The sequence below is a fragment of the Trachemys scripta genome, chromosome 23, assembly GCF_013100865.1.
Source record: "Trachemys scripta elegans isolate TJP31775 chromosome 23, CAS_Tse_1.0, whole genome shotgun sequence".
Lineage (NCBI taxonomy): Eukaryota > Metazoa > Chordata > Testudines > Emydidae > Trachemys > Trachemys scripta.
Window position 1 is genome coordinate 3,312,250 of NC_048320.1, and position 25,047 is coordinate 3,337,296.

At 42.6% G+C, this 25,047-nt stretch overlaps 1 protein-coding gene across 2 annotated transcripts in view; it reads left to right on the plus strand.

Annotated features, from left to right (window-relative positions):
• NSF (N-ethylmaleimide sensitive factor, vesicle fusing ATPase) overlaps positions 1–25,047 on the plus strand; it is a 159,709-nt gene that overhangs the window by 53,692 nt on the left and 80,970 nt on the right. For both annotated transcript variants that reach the window (XM_034755726.1, XM_034755727.1), the window contains exons 5-8: positions 1,074–1,240; positions 2,306–2,413; positions 9,993–10,068; positions 14,860–15,015. In XM_034755726.1, coding sequence (XP_034611617.1) covers positions 1,074–1,240; positions 2,306–2,413; positions 9,993–10,068; positions 14,860–15,015 — 507 coding nt within the window. The remainder of the gene's footprint in view (positions 1–1,073; positions 1,241–2,305; positions 2,414–9,992; positions 10,069–14,859; positions 15,016–25,047) is intronic.

Genomic DNA, 25,047 nt, shown 5'->3' on the forward strand with positions numbered 1-25,047 from the left:
CAACTGCTCCGTGTGTTCCTCCTCTTCCTCGTCCTGCTTCTACCGTTGCTAAAGATCCTCTAGCCGCTGGAGGAGCTGCTGCCACATCGTCTGCTTGGTGATGCAGCTGGGGAAGTCCAAAGCCGAACTCCTCTGGCTTTGAGTGCTGACATACAGCTCAAACAGCCTCTGCACATTTGCAGCATAGCAATGCGGAGCATTGTTGGATCCATGCTGGCCAACAGCAGTTCGAATATGGTGCTAGCCCACCCCTAAAGGAAGTATGGAGACAGATGAATCATGGGATTATTTAAAATTTGGAACTAGCCTGGCTTCCACTATGTATCCCACAATGCACAGTGAGAAAAATCCCAGCATGCACGCTGCTCGGTAGCAAAGCAAAGGAGCCTGGAATACCCCTGGTTTGCAGCAAACTGCCTCTGTGTGTACACAAGGATGTGCATTGACAGAGGGTATACCATCCAGTATGCACACTATTCCTGCAGCTTGTGTAATGCAGTGTGCACCCCCCTGTGTAGACAAGCCCTAAGATACAAAAACTGTCTCACACCATAGACTGACTGACTATCTGTTTAGTAGTACGCTGGCTTGCTATGCATGTTTCGATGAGTTTTGTTAGTTTTAATGTCAGGATAGATAAAAATTACTCATGGCTGCTGCATTGCAAGAATGTTGATCCGTTTTTATAGCTGACTTCAGTTGCAAAGTGTTTCTTCCTTATGGTAAGTGTTTGGCTCTGCCCAGGTTTTTCTATATGGTGAGGGGGAAGGCTGCCCTTATGTACACACACAAGGAGCCCAAGCTAAGATTTACACAGGCTAACAAGGAGACTGAATTTTTGCAAAGAACCAGATGATTATTATAACAGAAATAAATTCTTCTATTGTAATTGGGATTTTTCAAGCGTTGGGTGAAATGTTTTCTATGAATCACACTCGCTAGGCTATAGTAGTGGTATTCCTGTATATAGCTGGGAGAGTATACAATCCAGTTTACAGCATGTTAGGTGCATTGTCAAGGTTATACTGGGATTTCACCACGCTGAAATATGTGGGTTTTTTTTTTTTCCCCAGTCTCCCCATACACTTTCGACAAGACCAAGCAGTGCATCGGCACTATGACAATTGAGATAGACTTTCTGCAGAAGAAGAGCATTGATGCCAACCCGTATGACACAGACAAGATGGCTGCTGAATTCATCCAGCAGTTCAACAGCCTGGCTTTCTCAGTAGGACAACAGGTGTGTGAATTCATTGCTGTAGTTTCCATCACTTCCATCCAACTCTAATGCTTGAGGTGACAAATCTCCTACTGTTGGTAGGTTCTGTATTACGAAATATTAAGGAATGTTTAACCAAACTGTTGGCATTGCTGAGCATTCCCATCACTTTGAGAAGAGGGCGTGTCGCACTGTCAGAGATTGTCTATAACCATAAGTGCTTCATTGTCTGGAGGGACAACCTGAGTAAAGTGGTACAAAACCTGACTTTTCCATAGCCCTCCCCATAAAGAAAATCAAAGCCTTATAAGATCTGGGTTCTGAAGCCAACTTGGCCACAGATTTTGGGTCAAATTCAGACTTGATGTAACTGGATGTAATTCTTGTGCGACTCTGGGCAAGTCACTTAATCGCTTTGTGCCTCAGTTTCCCAGAAGTAAAATAGGAACATTTGCGGGTCTTGGAAGGTAGTTGAGATTTAAACTATTGCTTTTAAAGCACTTTGAGATCCTCAGGTGTAAGGTTCCGTAGAGTTGCAAACATTTATTATTATTTTAAGATATTGGTTTAAATGTTATCTGTTATAAGTGTTTGACCAAGGGTCTGTTATGTCCTTGAGGAGATAATGGCTTTTACGAATCCTTACTGTTTGCTAAGTACTATCACTGTGCTCGACTCCATGCCGAAGAGAGGACAGTGGGTCACCGCCTCAGAGAACTTCTGTAATAAACTAATCTGCAGATAAAGATATTCTAAACTATCTGTTCCACAAAATATACGTCAATGGTTTTCTGCAGTTTCCCCAACCCGTTGCCTGTGATGTTTTATTAGACACGTAACTGTTGGCCAGTTTTCAATTTGTCCATCTTTGAAGAATTTAATTGCAAAAGGTGAAATGTTGGTTTGTGTCGTAGAGTAGGATTTTAATTCTCTTGACTAGTTGTGACAGGAGTGGACTAATTCTTTTTCAGTCAACTATTTGCTTAAGATTTTGTCTTCCCTCAAATCCTGTTCCTGTCCCTCCTACCCTACTCCCATTGAAGTCCTAGCATCTTTTGAACAAGTTTTCTTTACCTCCTTCCACAGCTTGTGTTCAGTTTCAACGATAAACTTTTTGGCCTGTTGGTGAAGGATATTGAAGGCATGGATCCCAGCATTCTCAAAGGGGAGCCCGGCACAAGCAAGAAACAAAAGGTAGGGCAGATGGGATTCATGCTAGAAACTAATCCCAAAGGACATGGGTCTTATTCTCTTCTCATGCTCATCAACTTTACTGTCATGCTTGGAATGGAAATGCACAATTAATGTTCCCAAACAACTTAACTCTTCTTTGTAGTGGTACCAGGAGGGGAGAAAAAAAAGAAACAATAGTTCTTCTTGGTGTTCTCATCCATATGTTACTCCTGGTGGAATTTCGTGCCATTGCGCATACGCCGTTTTCTTTGCTTACCCACAGAAAAATTACTTCTGATGGGGAAGCAAAGGGAAACTGCAAGAGCTATCACGTGCCCCTCCCCAGCAGCGCGGGTACGTCATTTCAGGTGCCCGGAGGAGTTGGTGGAGAGGCAAATGACTGCATTGAGGGTGGGGAGCTGGGGATGTCCCGGCCAGTGGCTTCTACCCTGCGCCAGACTCAGCTGCTAGTCCTGGTTGGGCTGGGGCAGGGGAGGATGGGACTTGCTCTTCCTGTGCAAGGAGCAGCTGGGGTTGGGTCAGACCCACCCCCAGAAACCTCCCCAGCTATGCACCTCTCCCCCCCCACTTCCTACCCCCATTGCTCCTCAGCTGCAGGGGGATCACTGTAGGGGCAGCTGCTCCCCCGTCTGCCCAACCCCCGTGCATCCAGACCCCCGTGATGGGGTTCCCGGGGTGCAATCATCTGTCCCACCAACATGGGCTCCCTCTCACACTATGATGCTGTTTGCAAGCTACAAACCTCTGGCAGGTACTGCACTTACACAGACATCCACAGGCAGGGATACCCCCCAACTGAGTTACATGAATGCTTCTCTCAGCCACTCATAAAGCAACAATAGAGAGGCTCCAGCCAATTCCCCTTAGCCACGCAGCTTTGCACCCCAGAGCTGTACCGTCTTGCCCTGGTCAGAAGCCTGGCCAGTGTAAGTTCATCACCCAGTCCGTCTCTCACTTGATGTGGAGAAGACACACACCAGCCTTTGTAACTGAGCTGAGATTTCCCAAGTACTTCCACCAAAACACACTGTTTTAGGTAAAATATAAAACAGATTTATTAACTACAGAAAGAGAGATTTTAAGTGATAATAAGTAGTAAGCGTGGAGATCAAAGTTGGTTACCTAAGAAATAAAAGTAAATTTTCAATCTGAGTACTATAAACTAAACAGGATTTGAATCTATCAGTGTCTCACCTGAATAGATGATACATACACGTCACAGATCTTCAATACACAAGGTGAAACGGCCTTGTCCTCCAGATGTGTTTCCAGGTGTTGAGTTGGGGGGTGGGGGTGGGAATGAGGCCAAGTCATGATGTCACTTCCCCTCTTATAGTTTCTTCCAGCTTGCTGGAAAGATCTTTGCTGTGACGTGAGTCAAGCAGTCTCCATTGTATACATGCTCTTTCTGAGATGGTCGTTGGGAGAGTGGATTCCCTGCAGTGGGACATCAGTGCATCTGGCTATTCCATTGTTGTACCTGAAAGGATGGTTGTGGGTGTTCCCAACCTCACAACATGTTTCAGTAACCCACACACACAGCAAAACTTTGTAACTTCACATACAATGATACAATCCAACAGGATATTAATGTTCAACAGATTGGCTTTTAAAATACCTCCTCACAAGGCATACTCTGTACGGAACATATCGTAATTATATGACAGTGATGAATATGGGGGTTCCAGTGTGCTGCTTTGAGGTACAGAGTGCCACATACCCCCATACACAGATCCTCACCCTGCCAAGCTTCACCTCCTGCATCCAGAGCCCCCCCGCCCCCAGACTCCCCCACTGAGCCCCACCCCTCCTGCACCTGGACCCCCTCTGAGCCTCTCCCCCATGCATCTGGATTCCCACCCGTGCACCCAGACTGCCCCCTGCACTCAAACACTCCTCCTGCACCACCCCAAGGAACCCTCCCTCACCTGAACCCCCACTCCACTGAGCCCCTACCAGCTACACCCAGACCCCCACCCCACCAATTCCCATTCCCTCTGCTGAGCCCTAACCACCTTCACCTGGATCCCCTCGCAGAGTCCCATTCCCCCTGCACCCAGAATCCCCCAACAAGCCCCTGTGCATCCAGATCTCTCCACACCCGGACCCCCCCGCCCCAAGCTGCCTGCACCCAGATTGCCCTACACAGAACCCTCCCATCCCATACTTGGATCCCCCCATACTAAACCTCTCCACACTTGGATCCTTCAGGCTGAGCCTGCTTGCCCCATATCTGGAACAGTGGCTAAGGGGGGGTGGCATGTGAGACTCAGCCCCTCTCGCTTGCTGTCTTGGTGTGCCTGATGCAGAGGGGCAGGGCCCTGGGGTGTTTCTGGGGCAGGCCTGCCCCTTGCACTGTGTCACGGTCGGATGCAGCCTCACTGGTCAGTTCGTGTGCCGATGGGTGGAGTGTGGGGGGGCAAGTGCAGGACGATCTCCCATCTCCATGCAGCCAGTGGCCTTTGCTGTCCACTGCCAGGCTGAAGCCTCCACATTTATTTATTGACAAATAAAATATGCAGAATTTTAAAACATTGTGTGCTGAATTTTTTTTCATTTGGCACAGAATGTGTAGTTTTTTGATGCAGAATTCCCTCCAGAGTAATGTGTTTTCCTCTCTAGGTCTGCTTATCCTTCATGCGCTTGATTGAAGATTTTTAGCTAGCACTGTTCATTCAGTCTGCACACCACCAGCCTTTGTCTCGTGTTATACCTTTCTCTGCTAGACTGAAGAGCCCGCTATTAACTATTTGTTCCCTATTTGTATTTATAGTGTGTAATCAAGTTACCCCTTAAACAATGTTCTCTCTAACCCTTCTCTTTGTTAAGCTAACTAGATTGAACTTGAATTTAATACTGTAAGGCTAGGTCTACACTACCCGCCTGAATCGGCGGGTAGAAATCGACCTCTCGGGGATCGATTTATCGCGTCCCATCGGGACGCGACAATCGATCCCCGAATTGACGCTCTTACTCCACCAGGGGAGGTGGGAGTAAGCGCCGTCGACAGGAAGCCGCAGAAGTCGATTTTGCCGCCGTCCTCACAGCGGGGTAAGTCGGCCTGCGATACGTCGAATTCAGCTACGCTATTCATGTAGCTGAATTTGCGTATCTTAAATCGACTCCCCCCTGTAGTGTAGATGTACCCTCAAAAGTTTTCTAATCCTTTAATCATTCTTGTGGCTTTTCTCTTAACCATCTCCAATTTATGATCATTCTTCTTGGATTGTGGACACCAGAACTGGACACAGTAGTCCAGCAGCAGTCTCACCAGTGCCAAATAGAGAGGTAAAATACCTCTTTACTCTTACTTGAGTAGAAGAGGTAAAATACCTCTCTACTCCTACTTTCCCCCTGGTTTATTCCTCTCAGGATCACATTAGTCTTTTTAGCCACACGGTCACACTGGGAGCTTGGGTTCAGCTGATTATTCTCCATTCTTCACCTCTCCCAAATCTTTTTCAGTCACTCCTTTCCAGGACATAAGAACGGCCATACTGGGTCAGACCAAAGGTCCATCTAGCCCAGTATCCTGTCTTCCCACAGTGGCCAATGCCAGGTGCCCCTGAGAGAATGAACAGAACAGGTAATCATCACGTGATCCATCCCCTGTCGCTCATTCCCAGAGAGGCTAGGACACCATCCCTGCCCATCCTGGCTAATAGCCATTGATGGACCTATCCTCCATGAATTTATCTAGTTCTTTTTTGAACCCTGTTATAGTCTTGGCCTTCACAACATCCTCTGGCAAAGAGTTCCACAGGTTGACTGTTCGTTGTGTGAAGAAATACTTCCTTTTATTTGTTTTAAACCTGCTGCCTATTCATTTCATTTCGTTCTTGTGTTATGAGAAGTGGTAAACAACTCTTCCTTCTCTACTTTCTCTACACCAGTCAAGATTTTATAGACCTTAATTATATCTCTCCTTAGCCGTCTCTTTTCCAAGCTGGAAAATCCCAGTCTTATTAATCTCTCCTCATACGGAAGCCATTCCATACCCCTAATAATTTTTGTTGCCCTTTTCTGAACCTTTTCAAATTCCAGTATATCTTTTTGAGATGGGGTGACCACATCTGCACACAGTATCCAAGATGTGGGTGTACCATGGATTTATATAGAGGCAACATGATATTTTCTGTCCTATTATCTATCCCTTTCTTAATGATTCCCAGCATTCTGTTCGTTTTTTGATTGCCGCTGCACATTGAGTGGATGTTTTCAGAGAACTATCCACAATGACTCCAAGATCTTTCTTGAGTGGTAACAGCTAATTTAGACCCCATCATTTTATATTTATAGTTGGGATTATGCTTTCCAATGTGCATTACTTTGCATTTATCAACATTAAATTTAATCTGCCATTTTGTTGCCCAGTCACGCAATTTTGAGAGATCCTTTTGTAGCTATTCGCAGTCTGCCTGGGTCTTAACTATCTTTAGTAATTTTGAATCATCTGCAAATTTTGCCACCCCACTGTTTACCCCCTTTTCCAGATCATTTATTAATACGTTGAATAGGACTGGTCCCAGAACAGACCCCTGGGGGACACCACTATTTACCTCTCTCTATTCTGAAAACTGACCATTTATACATACCCTTTGTTTCCTATCTTTTAACCAGTTACCAATCCATGAGAGTACCTTCCCTCTTACCCCATGACAACTTACTTTGCTTAAGAGCCTTTGGTGAGGTACCTTGTCAAAGGCTTTCTGAAAATCAAAGTACACTATATCCACTGGATCCCCTTGGTCCAAATGCTTGTTGACCCCCCCCTCAGAGAATTCTAGTAGATTGGTGAGGCATGATTTCCCTTTACTAAAACCACGTTGACTCTTCCTCAACAAATTATGTTCATCTATATTTCTGACAATATTGTTCTTTATTATAGTTTAAACCAGTTTGCCCGGTACTGAAGTCAGGCTTACCGGCTTTTTTAAAAATTGTGGAGGTTCTTCAGTTCCACAGGAGGTTCCTTGGGTTTCTGATAGGACAGGAACACTACCAGTTCAGAGTTCTTCTGTTTGATCTACCCGTAGCACCCAGGATTTTCACGAAGATCTTCTCAGAGCTGGTGGCCCAGATGAGATGAAACGGTTACGGTATTTCCCCATGCTTGGACAATTGGCTGCTGATGGGCAGATTCAGTCAGGAGGTCCAGTCAGTTACCATCTTTTTACTCAGTCTCCTTGCATCCTTGGGAGTCTGCATAAACAAAGAAAAGTCCTCTATAGACTACATTCAGTCTCAGCAAGGATCTACCTCCCTCTGGAGAGGTTCCATGCCATGACTAATTATTACTGAACCACAATCAGGGTCTGTCTTTCTCTACTAAGTCTCATGTACTTATGTACTCCTATTTGCCAGACTCCACCTCCATTATCTGCAGGATTGGCTCAGTTCTTTTTACTCTTTAGACAGGACCAACATGATTACTAGGGTAACAGTTCTGGTCAAGTTCGCAACCTCTTTGGTTTGGTGGACAAAACTGGTTCTGATGTGTGGGAGTACTTTTTGTCCCACAGCCAACATGACCATCATAGATGCATCCCCCCTAGTATGGGGAGCCTACATGGGCACTCATACTGTGCAAGGCCTCTGGACTCTTAGAGAAGTCAGGATGCATATCAACCTTCTAGGAGCTGAGAGCAGTCTGCCTTGCCTGCAATGCATTCCTCCCACTGATTCCTTCCAGCCACGTTCACATGATGTCAGACAACATGCTCACTTTCTTCTACATAAATAAAATGGATGGGGCAAGATCCCTTCCTCTTTGTGTAGAGGCAGTCAGCTTATGGAACTGGTGCATCAGGAACTGCATAACATTCCTGGCAACATACCTTCTGAGGGCACAGAGCTCTCTGGCGGACAGTATCAGCAGACACTTCTCCCTAGATCATGGATGGGAGTTACACAATTCCATCCTGAATGAGATATTCACCCAGTGGGGAATGCCATCCTGAGACCTTTTTGCTTCCCAGGCAAACAGGAAATTCAACCTATATTGCTCCAGAGCAGCTCTGGGCAGGGACTCCAAGGGCGACACCTTTCTCTCCTGCACAAACCATCTGAAGTATGCCTTTCCTCCCATTCCAGTGCTACCACTGTTACTGAGATGAGTCACAGCAAAGCTTGAGTCATTCTCATTGTGCGCAACTGGCCCAGACATTTTTGGTTTCCAGACATTCTGTGAATGTCAACCTGTCCTTTCATCAGCATCTGATCCTTACCAGATCTGTAGACCTGAGGAGAACAGAACAACCAGACACCCCCAGTCCAGACCCCCTCCACCTCCCGCCTGGTGTTTGGATGGGTGTCAGACTTAAAAAATTCGTGTTCGGAGAACATCCAGTCCACTCTCAGCCAGAGCAGAAGAGATCCATCAGAAGATGCTATACAGCTAAATGGAGATGCGTCTCCATCTGCATGCAACAGAACCCTTTTCCTTCTGCGGCTGTGGGTCTTCCTGCTATTCTTGACCATGTCCTTCATCTCAAGATGTTGGGCTTTTTTTTAGCTCTCTGTGGGTTTACCTAGCAGCAATCAGCGCTTTTCATCCTCTATTTGAAGACTATACTATTTTTTTTCTCATCCTACAACAGTCACATTCCTGAGAGGTCTCGTTAGAACCTTTCCATCAGTTATGAAACCAGCACCAAATGGGACCTCAAGCTTGTACTTGCCACATTTACCAGACTTCCCTCTGAACTCTTTGCCTCTTGTACCATGTCCTGCCCCTCTATGAAGGTTGCCTTCCTAGTCACCTTTACTTCTGCTAGAAGGGTTAGTGAAATATATTATATTTATATAAATATTTATTGATTACCTCTGCCTTTTCTGCATTGTTGATAATTCTACCATTCTCATCTAATCATGGACCTATACCATTGTTAGGATTGTCTTTATTCCTAAAGTATTTAAAAATCTCCTTATAGTCCTTAACTCTGCTGGATATATCCTTAACTCTGCTGGATATAGATTTTTCCTTGTGTCCCTTTGCTTCCCTAATCAATTTTCTACAATTCTTAACTTCAGCTTTATATTCATTACTATCCGTTTGTTACATATAATTTTAAAAAAAATTATAGCTACCTTCACTTCCCCTCTAAACCAGGTTGTTGTTTTTTTAACTAGTACAGCCTTCTTTCTTGATTGTGGGATGGTGGTTTTTTGGGCATCTATTAAGGTGTTCTTAAATGACTCAAATTATCGTTCACATTTTTCTGATTAAATTCTTCCTTCCAGCTGATTTGGCTCATAATTGTTTTCAGTTTTGTGTAAATGGCCCTATTAAAGCACCAAGTTTATATGTTACTGGTATAGACTTTATTCTGCTTGCATGATATGAGTGTAAAAGATACTGCTACAAGGTGTCACTAAGAATAGTGTTAAGGAAGAATGAGAGATGCCTCTAACATGACTTAATTAATATTTACTTCCAAACAAATCCCTTTTGCAATGGAGCTTGTTTGCTGCTATCTCTTGCCTCTGTTTGGAGACTTGCTAGGGGGCATCCAGAGAAGAATAATTTGAAGTTGAGTCTGATATTAAGGTTTAATTATTTTTGTTTCCTTCCACACAGATTGATGTGGGTCTGGTTGTTGGGAATAGTCAAGTTGCATTTGAAAAGGCTGAGAACTCCTCTCTCAATCTGATTGGTGAGTTCTTCCAAATCCAAGAAGCCATTCTGAACTGATCCCAGGAATGTAAAGGGAACAGAATAACAACTGATCTAGTGTAGTACTGAAAGCTACTATTACTTTCCAGGGTAGTCCTACAAGTCTTTATATCATGGTAGTTGTAATACCTACAGTAGAAGAAAGCCAAGGGTCTTTGAGACTCTAAATGATAATAGATGATTTAACTTCCCTGCTTGTAGGCCTAATTTTCAGCTGTGACAACAGCAGGTGCTGGCATTCAACTCTGAAAATGAGACCCTGATATGGAAACACTGAAGCTAAGAAGCCTAACTAGTATTTTTTATTTATTTATTTTAACTTTAGATAATCTTGAATTGACTTTTCTCTATTCACAACCAGAGGGGAGCAATTTTAATGAAAGTGACTTAAAATCACTTTAATTTAAAAAAAAAATCATTGATTTAAATCTGGTGGAGAGTTTATAAAAGCTAATCTGAAAAAACTTTGCTATTGAAAGTTCAGATTAAAATTTATAATGAATTTAATTGTAAAAGCTATTATTTTACATGCCATGACTGATATGGTGACTTATATGAACTTTACAAAACTGCTATAGATAAAAACCAAAATATGGAAATTAAGGCCCCTGAATCTGCAAATACTTAAGCAGGTATGTAACTTTACTCATGTGAATAGTCCCACTGACCTCAACGGGTATACTGATGTGCTAGAAGTTAAGCATGTGCATGAGTGTTTTCAGCAAAAGGCACTAAAATTGTATTTTATTAACATGTCTCTTAGTGATATAAAATGTCACTTCAAAGCAAAATTGCTTTAGCGTTAACAGTGAAAAATTATTTGGACTCTGAATTCATTAACAGAGTTATTGTGTTTATACACACAGGCCAAAATTTTCAAAACCAAAAGCCGAAAGTTAGGTTCCTAATGGCTTTTGAAAATCCCATCCTGTAGTGCCTGTGGAGCACAAGTCCTATTGAGTTTGGAGCAAAAGTCCCATTGTCTTCAAATTGCAAACCCTAAGAGGAGTATGGTTGAAGCATTTCAGTTTTCTTGACTTGTGAAAGTGGTGGTGTTAGTTGCAAATATAGTGCAGGGTATTTGTCTGTCAATTTTGTACTGAGTTTGTTGTTTGCACAATAAAGATGTTAATGAGGCTCAGGACTTGTCTTTTAAAGCATAGTTGAGCATTTTAAGCATGAAATTTATTGGCAGAAAAAAAATCTATGTAAAATCTGAAATTCTGCTAGCAATTAGGAAACTAAACAAGTTCAAAATATCCATTTTTACAATCTTAAATTACTAAATGGGAAGAAAGTAAAGAACTAGCAACATATAAATAGAACATCTGAATTCAATTTATTTTTGCGTCATGTGGATGAAGGAGGTGCGTTTAGTTTGGCTCAAGTTCTGAAGCATCTAATTTTACCTTAGTGAGTGAAGAAAACAAATACCTATGAATTCCAATATTTTGTAATTAATATTCAAAATTTGAATTAATAGGAGTTAATATTTTTGAAAATGTGAATTCACACTTTAATCAGTGTTTGCTACATTGGCCAACAGACTGTTGGTGCCTCAATACTATGGTGAGGGTGCCTTATGCTTCCAACAGTCAATAAATAAATGAATTTCTATCTAATGTATCAGCTGATATGTTAACTAGCTGGGACTAAAAATTCAAACCAATAGAAGTGTCTCTGAAAATGAAAGAGGAGATACTGGAATGTATATTAAATTACAAAAGGAAAAAAAATTTGTGTTTAAAAGAACATTCATGTTGCAAGTCAAACACTCAAGTTAGGAAATGCAAGAATTAAGGCTGCACAGGCCCTTAATTTGGCCCCCTTGTGTGTATGCATTCTGGTAATCCTTAATTCCATATCACATGCTTTTTCTTTTCTCTCTCTACAGGGTACTTAGTGCACAGGATAGACAGCATTCACTGAATGTGTAGCTATTCAAAATTTCCTTTTATCCTCATCAGTGTGTGGCCTCAGGCCTTAATTACTGAGCTGCGTAAAGGGTAATAAATTTATTTTCACGGCACTCCTGTGGAATTAGGCAGTGGTGATGTCCTCATTTTACAGATGGGGATTTGATGCACAGAAGTTAAAGCCAAACTTTTGAAGTGCCCATTAATTTTGGGTGCCCAGTTTGACACTTAAGAGCCTGGTTTTTCAGAACTTTTAGAATTTTTATAGTACATTATATTTTCAAAGCACAGGTGTCTCTGGCTTAAATTGGAACTCAGACTGCTCTGCACTTCTGCAAGCCAGGCCCTAGGTGTCTCGAATTGGAGGGCACCTAGAAAACGAGTCACACACAATTAGTGGCCACTTATGGAAAGTTTACTTTGTGACTTGTTCGCCATCATGTAGGTACTCGAGCAGAGGTAGGAGATAGAAACTAGTTTTCTGGGGTGACATTCAACTTCCTTAACCATGAGACTGTCCTTTTCTCTTGCAGTCTCCTGCTTCATTCACTACACACATTCCAACTTCTGCAACAAATGAAGCAGATGTGTTACACGTAGCCACCTCATACACTATAGAAGTTTGAATAATTCTCTGAGCACTGAATAACACAGGGGTCCCATTGGGGTGGGGGCGGAAGTATGTGACCATGTAATTAAAGACTATATCATAAAGAATACATTTACGGTGGCTGAGTTAAAGTTGAGCAGGCAGTCATTACTTATGCAATGTAGGAGGAATTACATAAAATCCACTTAATTCATAATACAGTTCCGTAGGAACAGCTTAAAGGGGAAATGTAAAAACTATTCAACTTACTGCAGTATGGCAAGCAGTGATATTTTGCTAGCCTAATGTTTAGGATCACAGTTGATCAGTGACCTCCAATCTCTATCATAGCACATTTCTGTGTGGAGTGTGGTCTAGCAGAGGACTAGGAATTGGGATTCTTGGCCCTGTCCCTACAAGTGCCCATGAATAAAGCTGCAAATATGTCACAGAAGTCACGGATTCCGTGACTTTCTGTGACCTCTGACTTCTGCAGTGGCCGGTTCGACTGGCTCAGGGGCAGCTCAGGCAGCCTGTGCACCAGTTGCACTGGCTGCTGCTGGGGCAGTCTCAGGTCACCACGTCTCTCTCCCACCTCCACACCCCGCAGCACCAACGGGGGTTGCAAGCTATGTGCCACTGCCTGACGCCCCTCCTCCCCCCAGCACCAGTGGGAGTCCCGGGCCATGCGCTGTTGCCCGCCTCCCCCAGCACCCGTGGTGCAGCTCCTCCCACCCCAAGTTTTAGTCAGGGGTATATAGTAAAAGTCATAGACAGGTCACAGGCCGTGAATTTTTGTTTACTGCCCGTGACTAAAACGTAGCCTTGCCTGTGAACAAATCACTTAATCTTTTTGTGCCTCAATTTGCTTATCCGTCAAATTGACACCTCATTATTAGCACCTTAATTGGTACATAGTTTAATGTGCTTTGAGAGCCACTGATCCGCACTGTTCAGAGTGTTGTTAATAGTTATTACTGCTAAGTAAAACTAACCCAAGTGATTGTACTTTTCGGGCAAGTGGCAACTGAGCACTAGTTTTTGAAGCCGAATCTGCCTTTGCTCTGTCTTTTTTTAAAGTGCTGTTGTTTTTACTTCATTTGTTTATTAATTCCAGTTATGTTGCCATTCCTCAGCAAAGGTGTGTTAGGGAACTTCATATGTATTCATTTTGAAACCACAACGCAAGTCTCTATCCAGGCTCTTTATCTTTGAGGGAGTTAGTTTCTTATTGCTATATAATGAACACCACGTGTGGCCAGAAGGGGGTAGTATAGTCTAAGGATAACTAAAGGAGCAAGCAGTTTGTCTGAGTGAGTCTGCAATCTTGCTGGTAGGGACAAGTAATAAGAAAATAAATATACAGTCAGCCCATGGAAACAGTAACCAAGAGATCAGATTTTCACCATTAATCTTTTGCTTCCGGGTATTGTGGTTATTAGACATACTGTATTAGACATTTTTGGTATCCGAGGAATTGTAGTATTGATTCTCAGTGTGCTTGTAGATCATAGAAGTTAATGATGGTGCTAATAAGACTCTCATCTACTGCAGGATGATTTCCTAGACTATATTTGCTACTGTCTTGTCAGCCTAATTTTAAAGGGTGTATTCCAGTGTTTTCATTGTCTCTGCGCTTGGCTCTCTCAGTGATTTCAGTTGCCTCTCTGACCTATCGCTACCTTCAAAATAGGTAAAATAAAAACACCCAGAATGCTGCAAAGGGCCCAATCCTATGAAGTGCTGGAAGTCTATAAGGAAGTGATGAGAACCCTCGATGCACATGGAAATCCATGTGACTTGAGGGTGCTCGGTACCTTGCAGGATCGCTCTATGAATTCTTAGGGTTGCTCCCTCTAGATGTTCTCTGATTGTGAAATTGCCAAGAAACACGTTTGGAAAGCAAAGGTCTCAGAAGAGTGTATTGTTCCATACAATGGCTGCAATGCCCATTACAAAACTGAATGGAATGAACTTAAAATGAAATTACGTTGTTCCGACAGCCGGCAGCTCAGCTGTACTACTATTTTTATTATAGCTTTTAGAGCTTAATATAAGCAGTCCTCTAAAATGAAGGCAACTATTTAATGCACAGTCGCCTCAGCCCCCATAATGGGAGTAGGAAGTGCTGTGTAGTTTGTCCTCGTGGTGGTTTTTATAAAACTATTGCACATGGACTACAAAACCTGCATTTTCTCCAGTGTATCAGTCTGTGGCTATAATTCGGCTGTGCTTAATTCCTGAACTGGCGATGTCTTTTCTACAGGTAAATCTAAGACCAAGGAGAACCGCCAGTCAATCATCAACCCTGATTGGAACTTTGAGAAGATGGGGATAGGAGGTCTTGACAGAGAATTTTCTGACATCTTCCGCCGAGCATTTGCCTCTCGAGTTTTTCCACCAGAGCTTGTGGAGCAGATGGGTGAGTACAGCACAGCAGAAATACATCTGGGGTACAGGCATTCGGTTCTATTTCTGATTCAACAGATCAGATAAGAACTAATTATGTGATAATGCTGGGACTCTGAAATTATTTAAGCCTGGGGACTCTGGGGAGAAGGAAAGTGCCCTCTCTTCCCACTGTCCCCAAATCTTGGTACTATATTTTTTGATTGGACTGTGCACACTTAAAAACAGTTGATATCTAACACTGAAGGCTATCTTGTCCTATGTGTTTTTTTCTGTTGGGATCTATGAAATCTCCTTTATTCTCAATGTGGAATGTAACTGATTAATATTGATGGAATCATATACTGTTTTCTTGGATTATGAGCAGTGGGTCTTCTGCTCAAATCAGATAGGGTCATTTGTTCTTTTTATCAACCTTGACTTCTGTATGATATCCTGTTACCAATCTGTTAGTGGTCTCTCTGCAAAAACGACATTCTCTGGCCCCTAGATGAGCTCAACAAGTCCTGGTGCTGAAGAATGCCCATTTCTTCAAACCGTAGTTGCTGGTGATGCCATGACTAACTTTGGTTCCCTTTGTTATGTTGCCAGACTGTGTTTAAACCCTGGATCTGCAGCTGCCTGTTTTTGATACCTGTTTGTCAGCTATGCAGTCTTTGTATACTTACATTTCACGAATTTTTCCTTAAAAGCAATGGGATTTTAAACACAGAAATCTCTTTGCTGCCTAAAGAAGTGTCATCTGTTGCTGCATGTACGGTTTTTTTTATTTCCAACACTGATGAGATTTATACAAAAATCAAATCTAATTTCACAGTGAGAAGCATGATCTGTCTTGAATTGCTGTCATAGAAAACCTGACATGACCACTCAGCTTTCACATCAAACTTATGTGATGTCAAATTGGGACATCCCTGTGTGGAAACGCAGTGAAAGCCATTAACCAGTACTCATTCTCACACAGGTACTGGTGTGAAGATCATGTAAGAGGTTTAGCAAAACATTTGGGACGCCAGTTCCTTTCAGTATGAGCCAAAATGCTGACCTGTCAACCAGATCAGAAGGCACTTTGATGTCAATATAGGCCAGGTGAAGCAAGCCATTAAATTCTTGTGCAGCTTAGCCAGAAACTGGAGTACCCATTGTCAAGCGTCCAGCTGCAAAACCTGATTGTTGTGGATGACAATGTCTCCTAAGGAGTGGCTTCATCCTACCAAGCACATCATGAGCAAAGACCTTTCCAGGGACTGATGTCAATGAGATCAGCCTGTAGCTGCCGCACTTGGTGTGAGATCCTTGGACAGGCAGACTGATGATGTCTTTCCATTCTGCCTGATGCTCACATTTTTAAAACCAGTTGATGGAGACCAGTGCTCCCTGGTTACAAGGCATCTTTGAGCAGCGGGAATGGAATACCATCAGGTCCAGCAGCATGTCCATTCTGTAAATTTTGGATGGCCTTCCGTACTTTGAGTGAGAGAAGATCAGCATTCATCCGTGGGTCATGTAGCCCTGGACAGTCATCAGCAGGGGTGTGATTCAGCATGTTTTCAAAATTTGTTTTCCATCTGTCCAGGACTTCATCTGTTGATGAGCAAGGAGAGCCGTGTGGTTTCATGGGGATGTTGGAACACTGTTTATGGCTGCCAGCCAGGAGTGTGATAGCTCTATAGGCGAGATGCAGATTGTTGTGTTTTAGGCTGTCCTCTGCTTTGTTGACCAGAGTGTTGATGTAGATCTCATGGTCACGTTTTACCATGGCCCAGAAAATGCCGCTTAACCTTTATGTTATTGGACGTCTCCCTGCTTCTGTGCTTCTGCCTTTTTTCCTTAATATTCAGAGGTCTCTTCAGAAAGCCAAGGTTTCTTGTGTCACTGTCTGAAGCTGATTGTTTCAAGTGGTGGTGTGTGATATGGCATTACGTAGACCACTCCAGGTGATCGCCACCTCATCCAAGAGGATACTAAGGTTACATATGTTATCTTTGATAGCCTGTGTGTATTTCACAGCTTCAGCAGAGCCCATGGAAAGTTGCTGGACACTGTACTGTCTGGCTTGTGAGGAGTTGGGAGATGCAGTTGGAACTGAGTGACAACTAGTCTGTGATCTGAGTTTACTGGTTCTTCTGTACACCTGAAGACTTAGTGAGATTTCACTATGGAGCGATTTCTGATGATGATGTAGTCAGTTTCTTTCGTGGCATGTCCATTGCTCAAAATCCATGTCCAGGGATGGTTATTGAGATGCCAGAAGCGGTTGGTACTACTAATATTTAGCTCTTCCATTTATGTAACTATGATCAGTCTTCTAGAGAGTGGAAAGCATGTATAACTCACCTCTTTGCTCCCACTGTGATACAGACATGCACGTGTGCAGCTGTTCACTGAATAAAGGTTAGGCTTTTAATGGAACAGAGAAAAATGATGGACTCTGGCACTAATCACCTTAAACTTTTACTTTTTGAAATGACTAGAATGCATCGTCTTCACACCACAGATGCAAAGTCTCTTAACCCATCGCATTTGAATGATGAATTCAGCTGAGTTAGCAGAAACCGCAGAAGTAAACTGGAAAGTTTCATCTTGGTTCCAGTACAACTCCACCCACATACCTCCCCCAGCTGGATATTGAATGACCGCACACTAACCAGTGGAACACCAAGATAGGATTATATTACCAGAATATTCTCATTGGTTGAGAGTACCCTGAGAGCAAGACACTGTTACTTAGCAACTACATGGAGCAGCTAGCTTTACCAATGTAACCCTTTCATGGGCATCAGCGTATTGGAAGAGGTCAGAAAACTGGCTGCTATATGCAGAGACCGCGGTGCCTGTATACATAATGTGTAGTGTTCAGACCTTTCCTTTTCTTCTTATATTAAGTGAACTTAAATTAATAAAACGATAGGGTTCTGAAAGAGCAATAGTATTTTGGGAGGCAGTGAGTTAAAGGGATTGCCACGCCTTAAATAAATAAATATAGTTACCAACACAAGTTTATCCAGACTATTCAAAGAGGCATTTCACAGGTAAGTGGATGTTAAGACACCCAGCGGAACTCCCCTTCTCTCTATGATGAACCCTAGGGCTAAAGAGCTTATCTGAAATTTGAAAAAATGCTTTCTGACATTTTTTTTCTGCATTAGTCATAACTTGCTCTTCAACTGTATTTCAGATCTCAAATGCCAGTGTGACATCTGTTCAGGTCTGCATATAATTTATTAGGGAAAAAAAAGAAAACAATTGCTCACTGTCTGGAGCAGCAAAACTTACCCTTTCCTTTTTCTGCTAAGTGCTCACAGATTATGCCTTATATGCAAAATGCAATAAATATGCCAGTTGCAGCCCTGTAACTATATAGATGCGATCTAGACCCTTTGCAGCATAAAATAAAATATAAATTTCTTGTAACTGTGTGTGGTTCCCATAACATGCAAAGAATGTTCTGGAAGTGAAGCATATAAGTCAATATTAGTTAGTCATATCTGCAGAGCACACAGGCACTGCACTGACCTCAGAACTGTCTGGTGTATGTGAGCTGAAATCTTAACAGACAAACATTGGCCATAGGTTCGATTGGAATTAAGAACACCAGTGCTAAAATAGGCCTTTGGTTACTACCTGACAGTATGAGTTAAACGACCTCATGTGATCACTTCCCAAAACAAAATGCAATACTTATCTGGATAGACCAAGGGATATGGAATTTATTGGGGTAAATGGTGGACTTTTCAGTGCACGTGCACAGTGGAGGAAGTAATCTAATTCAGAATATATTGGGCGGTAGGACAATTTCAGATAGGCATGGTTCTACATTAGCCTGTAGCTTCATTATTTGTATTGTGGTACCGCCTGGGAGCTTCAGTGATGAACCAGGATGCCATTGTGTGAAATGCTATGTGTGTTCATATTAGATTTTTATGTAACATTCATTGTATTTTCAGAGATGTGTAGAGCAGGGTAAATTAGCCATCCAAAGGCTACAACAATTCTGTGCTGAAGTGTTTATTTGCTGCAATTTACAAATAACCCAGAAACAGAATGCCTGCCAAACTCTTTAAAATTATTCTACCATAAATAAGTCACTATGCTAGGAAAAAAGAATGTTTCGAAAAATGCTGTAATTCAACAGGAATTAATTCATGGCAGATCTACAGCCTGTCTTATGCAGGAGTTAGATGATTGTAATGGTTCCTTCTGGCCTTGGATCTGTGAATGAATCTCCAGGCAAGAGCCCAACAGGAGCAGTGGTTCCAGGAAATGCTTGTCTAGTTCAGCCTCCTGCTGGTTCTCTGAGCTTCCCCAGGGAGCCTTTCATTGCTGCAAGCAGAGCCAAACAGCCTACAGGTAAGCGAAAGCCCAGCAAGAGCCCATCAGACCCGGACCTGATTGCTCTCATGTGTGGTTACTCTGCCACAGTGTGGTATGGATTTGGAGAAAGGCACTCGGTGTCCAAACTCCTATCTTATTTACCGCCCTTGATGGATCTCCTTTCCTGCACTATCTGCGCATGTTCACATCTTAGTTTTGCCCACTGATTATTTTAATTAAAAATAGGTCTGTGTATGTGTACAAGCAGTTTCCATTGAAGACACTGTGAGCTTTCTGAGGGCAGTTTAAGCCCGTGTTTGTGAAACCAAGACCAAGGTTACTGAAAGGACTCATGGCCATCTTAAGAAGAATGGAATCACTGGAAGGAGTAAGAGAATCCATAGGGTTATCGGGAACTCTCTGGAATCATTAGAGTTTGTGGCAAAAACTTAAACATTCTAGTTCAAACAAAGTAGTGGCCAGAGATGAAGGGCCTTCGACAGTAGCTTAGATACACACTTTGACAACAGCAAAGCTGATAATGAGATCAGAGAAAAACACTAGGAGGAAAACAAACTGAGAAACAAGTGCTTGGTCCTTATATCGGCTCTAGAAGGGGATGCTGAAAATGAAATTGGAGTGAAAAACCATAGAATGTGCACAATTGGATAGATAGAAGTGCAACTTAGGTCTCCTCTTCTCCATTTCCTACCCCACTCCGCAGTAAAATGCTTTCCTATTGATATGAAGTGCTGTGGAAAGTTGGTTTTGAAGATAGCCTGGGTTGATCTGAAAGGTTGACTTTTAAATCTAAGATATCTGGAACCATCAGAATAGGTTTTGCACACACCGGATACCCAGCACTCCCTGTGTGTGTGCGGGTGATCACTTAGTATCTTCTGTAGTGAGATTCAAGCTTTAATTGAAGACCTGAAACTACCTCATAACCTTCACTGGTAACTAGAGTCATGTAGCAGTAAAGATGACTTAGTCTTTTGTGTGTATTGTTGGGAAAACATTAGCGGTTATGTAAATGACTGATGTAACTTCTCATATTGTAATGTGCTACTTTATTCGTCTTTCAGTTGTGAGCCTCCATTCAGCCATCTGAGGGCTTTCCCATGATCTTTGAGAGTAGAGCTTCCCTATAATCATTTTGGGCATAAGCTTTTGTGGGCTAAAACCCACTTCATCAGATGCATGGAGTGGAAAATACAGTAGGTAGATATATATAACAGTACATGAAAAGGGAGTTGTATCTTCCTACTGTGTTTTTCACTCCATGCATCTGATGAAGTGGGTTTTGGCCCACGAAAGCTTATGCCCAAATAAATTTGTTAGTCTCTAAGTTGCCACAAGGATTCCTCCTTGTTTTTGCTGATACCGACTAACACGGCTACCTCTCTGAAACCTAGAATCATTGATACTGAATCAGTCTTGTCTACAGCCCCATTTTAACTGTCACCAGAGCAGCATTGTTGTGAGAGATTACCAGACCTTCCTTCTTTGAAGGGAGTGTGGCTAGTGGTTAGAGCAGTGAATTGGAAGTCAGGAATCCATGGCTGTTTTGGCTCTGCTACCAGCTTTAATATTAACAAACATAATGCTGTAAATTTGCTTTGCATTTTATGGAGCATAAATAAGACATGTTTCTTGCACCAAAGAACTTAAAAAAATTACATAAACATTCTACTGGCTGGATTGCAGGTTACTTGGTCTTGCACTTAGCTGTAAACTTCAGATTTCATGAGACCACGGCAAGTAACTTATCTTCTGTAATCCTCAGTCATCTCTTAGTTAGGCGGCTTTAAAACATGTATTAAAGTGACAGCCAAGATTTATTTACTTGGGAGGTAAACATTAACCAAAGCAAAGCTAAGCTGATGATATGATCACCTCAATAGAAGTCCTGTGTTGTTAGATGTGTGATGCCACATCCCTGGGTGAGCTAAGAAAGGGCTAAACCACTTCACTAGGTGGAAGAGAGGAAGGTAGCACTGAAATTGTCTGCACTATCAGACCTGGACGGAAGAGCTGGTAGTGATTCCTTGCTAAGATGCTGGGAGTGGAACAGACAGCTTTGCCTCTTAAGTGTGGAAAGCTGTAAAAGGAAATAAAGGCTTTCAGGAGAGAGGGGGAGAGAAGGGCTGCTAAGAAGAGGAGAGGAACTGCTCTTTAGTGTCCTTTAGGGGGCGACTCCTGAATTCAGCCCCAGTTAGGTGGGGAAAGGGAATATATACCCACTTTTTTGAACTGATGAGGGTTCTTGCGCTGCCAGAAGCCGTAATGATTGGAAGGACCGTTCCTTTTTCCCCAAAGGGACCCTTGGCTGATTTGTGTGGACATCGATGACGTCCTGAGCACTTGGTGGCTCCTTGATATCAGTATTTGTTTTGTAATACGTTTGTGTTCACCTATTTAAAAAGTGTGTGTCCTATTTATAGACACTGCGGTTTAGACTAAACAAGCATCTAGCTTCATTCTAAATGACAGGTTTCAGAGTAGCAGCCGTGTTAGTCTGTATCCGCAAAAAGAAGAACAGGAGTACTGCATCCGAAGAAGTGGGCTGTAGTCCACGAAAGCTTATGCTCTAATAAATTTGTTAGTCTCTAAGGTGCCACAAGTACTCCTGTTCTTCATTCTAAAGATTGCAGAAAATGGCTGGGGAAGGCTATGGTGTTAACACCCAGCTGAGGTATGAAATGTACAGATAAATGTAAGACCCTGTGATCTGGAAGCCATCCAGTGATATTACTTTAATCTTAAATTAGCTCTCTGGCTGCATTTTTATTATTAAGCTGTTAAAAGATGAGGGCAGTCTCTATCGCTTGATGATGCAATGATTATTAAAAGCCTGAGATTAGGCTGTTTCATATCAACTCTGAATTTGCTATCACAGTCCCATTTGGGGCCATGTGTTTTGATCATGTAGCCGAAGGCACTGTGTGTTGTGTTTTGGGAGCTCATACTTCGGGCTGATTTATTTTCAGTTTTATCACATTCCATCAGAAGGAAACTGATAAATGTTCTGTCAGTGCCATAAATCTAGTCAGTGCCTTCTGTATGCAAGATACTTGCATTTAAAAAAAAATCATGGCCACGCAGTGGATAATGGTGAAGGGAGGGAGAAAATTAACAGAGGCCTAATAAGAACTGTTCAGCGAAATCTGTGATTTGTTATGTCAAACAGTCTGTTCTGCAGGGTCCATTTAAATTAAAACCTCTGCTGGCTGCTTAAGATCTAGCCCTGTGCATGTTCCTACTTTCTGAGGAAGCAGCAGAAGCAAATCCCTTCAGTTTAACTTCATGTCAGTAGCATTTAAATCTTATATGGGGTCAACTGGAGGCAGTGGATCTAGGCAGGAATAATGGAAAGCTTACGTGGGAGTGGAAGGGGAGATTTTTATGTGTTCATGGAAAATCTTTTCTGTATGGCAGGTAAAGTCTTGGAACTCTAATCATACACTAACCTGGTTGAAGATTAATATATACGTCATCTTTCTCCCATTGTATACAAGACCCGGTACATTGTGTGCAGATGTAGTTTTCATATAGGTGCACCGGAATGGTAATCTCATACCAGAATTCTTTGATTTTAATTCAAGGAGGAATTACGCCACAAGGCAATTTTGTGTTGCTCTTTTGAGAAGAGGTAAATACATGGTTATTAAACTTAGTCTTATTTTGGCTGTGTCATTCTGGCTTGAATCTCAATTTATGATTTCTGTCACAGTGCCATTACAGTGGTGGCGCTGCCATTGTCCTTTTGAATCTTCGTCATCAGTTTCCCCCAACTTCGTTACCTGTGTAGTTTCCTTGTTTTCCTCTCCTGCTTTGCAGTTCCCCATGGCATGCATATTGTTAGTCTGAATAGGTAATTAAATTGCATGATAATCCAGTATCCATTACATGAATGACCTTCGATTTAGTGGTAGTCCTGATGCTAAGCCTAGCCAGTTAGAAATGCTTGGTCAGAGAATAATTTAAGTTTATAAGATCTGCTTAATAGTGTTGACATTTGGCCACACTGGTCTGATCTGGATAAATTGCAAAATGGAGATAAAACTTAATCAAAACTCCTGCTTTGTGTGTGGAAATGAGTTGTGATTTAAACATAACATTTGTAGTCTGTCATCACCTGTCTATTTTAACCAGGGCCTGTTTGTTTTAAATGTTTTTAAATTTTGGCCAGGTGTAGCTGTAGTTGTGCAAGAAAATCTTCTGATTGTAACAGCACGTAGCATTTCTGTTTGAAAGGAATTCATTGCTTTGGCTTCCAGAAGAGATGCTCTCACTTAATAGGGAGAGAATTTAGCACTCACATAGTCTGAAGAAGTGAGGTTCTTACCCGCGAAAGCTTATGCTCCCAATACTTCTGTTAGTCTTAAAGGTGCTACAGCACCCTCTGTTGCTTTTTACAGATTCAGACTAACACGGCTACCCCTCTGATACTTGACACTCACATAGTGTGATTCAGCATCACAAACATCCCTGTGAAGTGCAGATGATTAGTAAAGTCCTCAATTGTCAGATGGTGAAAGCAGAGGCAGAAATGGCAAGTGACTTGCCAAGGCCACAGAAGGAGTTAGTGTTGGAACTGGGACTTCAACACTTAGAATCATAGAACTGGAAGGGACCTCAAGAGGTCAACTAGTCCAGTCCCCTGCGCTCATGGCAGGACTAAGTACTTCCTGGTCCTGGGCTCATAATGCTCAGTAGATGGCTTTCTAGTTGTCTCGAGATGGAGTATTGTGTATTGGAACCTGCCACCCCTTCCACTCTGCAATAGTCTGTGATGTAAAGCTTGACAGTGGCTATGCAGCTGGTGTGCTGAGACCATGGCCTGTCATGCTGACCAGCATTGTCTTATTGTTTCCTTGTGCTCCCCAGTCTGTCCGTAGCTATCTATTGTCTCTTGTTGTATACTTAGATTGCAGCTCTTTGGTGTGTGTTTGTACAGAGCCTAGCATAAAGGGACTCTGGTCCTTGACTGGGGTACCTAGGTACCATGAAAATATAAATAACATTCCATGCACCATCCCTGTGCCTACAGACTTCACTTTTTCCCTCTGAACTGCTCTTTGTGCGGTTGGCCCTTTACAAGGGAGACATGCCTATAAATCCCACGTGACTAAACTAATGCTGCCAAGTGGCAGCTCAGGGGCTCTGATCTTTCCTATTTCCCTGATTCAACCAATGTCAAACGAGTCGTAGGAAAAGTGAACTGTCTGTGGTTGCTTAGAGAGAGGGAGAAACTGCACCCCTTGCTGAGCAGCTGTCTGATATCCCGCCACCCCAAACTAACTCTCCTGCAAACCTGTTGGAGTCCCTGGGTAGGTTTTGGCTCTTGGTTTTCCATAGAGAATAGCCTTTGTAGTATTTTCTCAGAACTCCAGCTATGGGCAAGTAAAATTCCTTTTTGGTGTATTTCCCCTCTCCCCCACCCCCCCCCAATGCCATTATCCCTGTCACAAAGGGTGAGGTGACCCTTATGTATAAATTTCACGGGGAACAAGAGGTTTCCCTTCCTTATAGCTGCAGAAGAGAAATCATCAACCCAGATCTAAAAGCATGTGACAGGTTTGTAGCAAGTATGATGATGATAGGTGGGACTGGGCTCAAAACTCCAGATGTCCCTAAAAGCGCTAAAAAAAGCACGTAAAATGACAACCTTATAGAAACTGAATTGGTCCGAAGAGAAAGAACTTGGCCAGTCCGAGAAGCTTGTCTC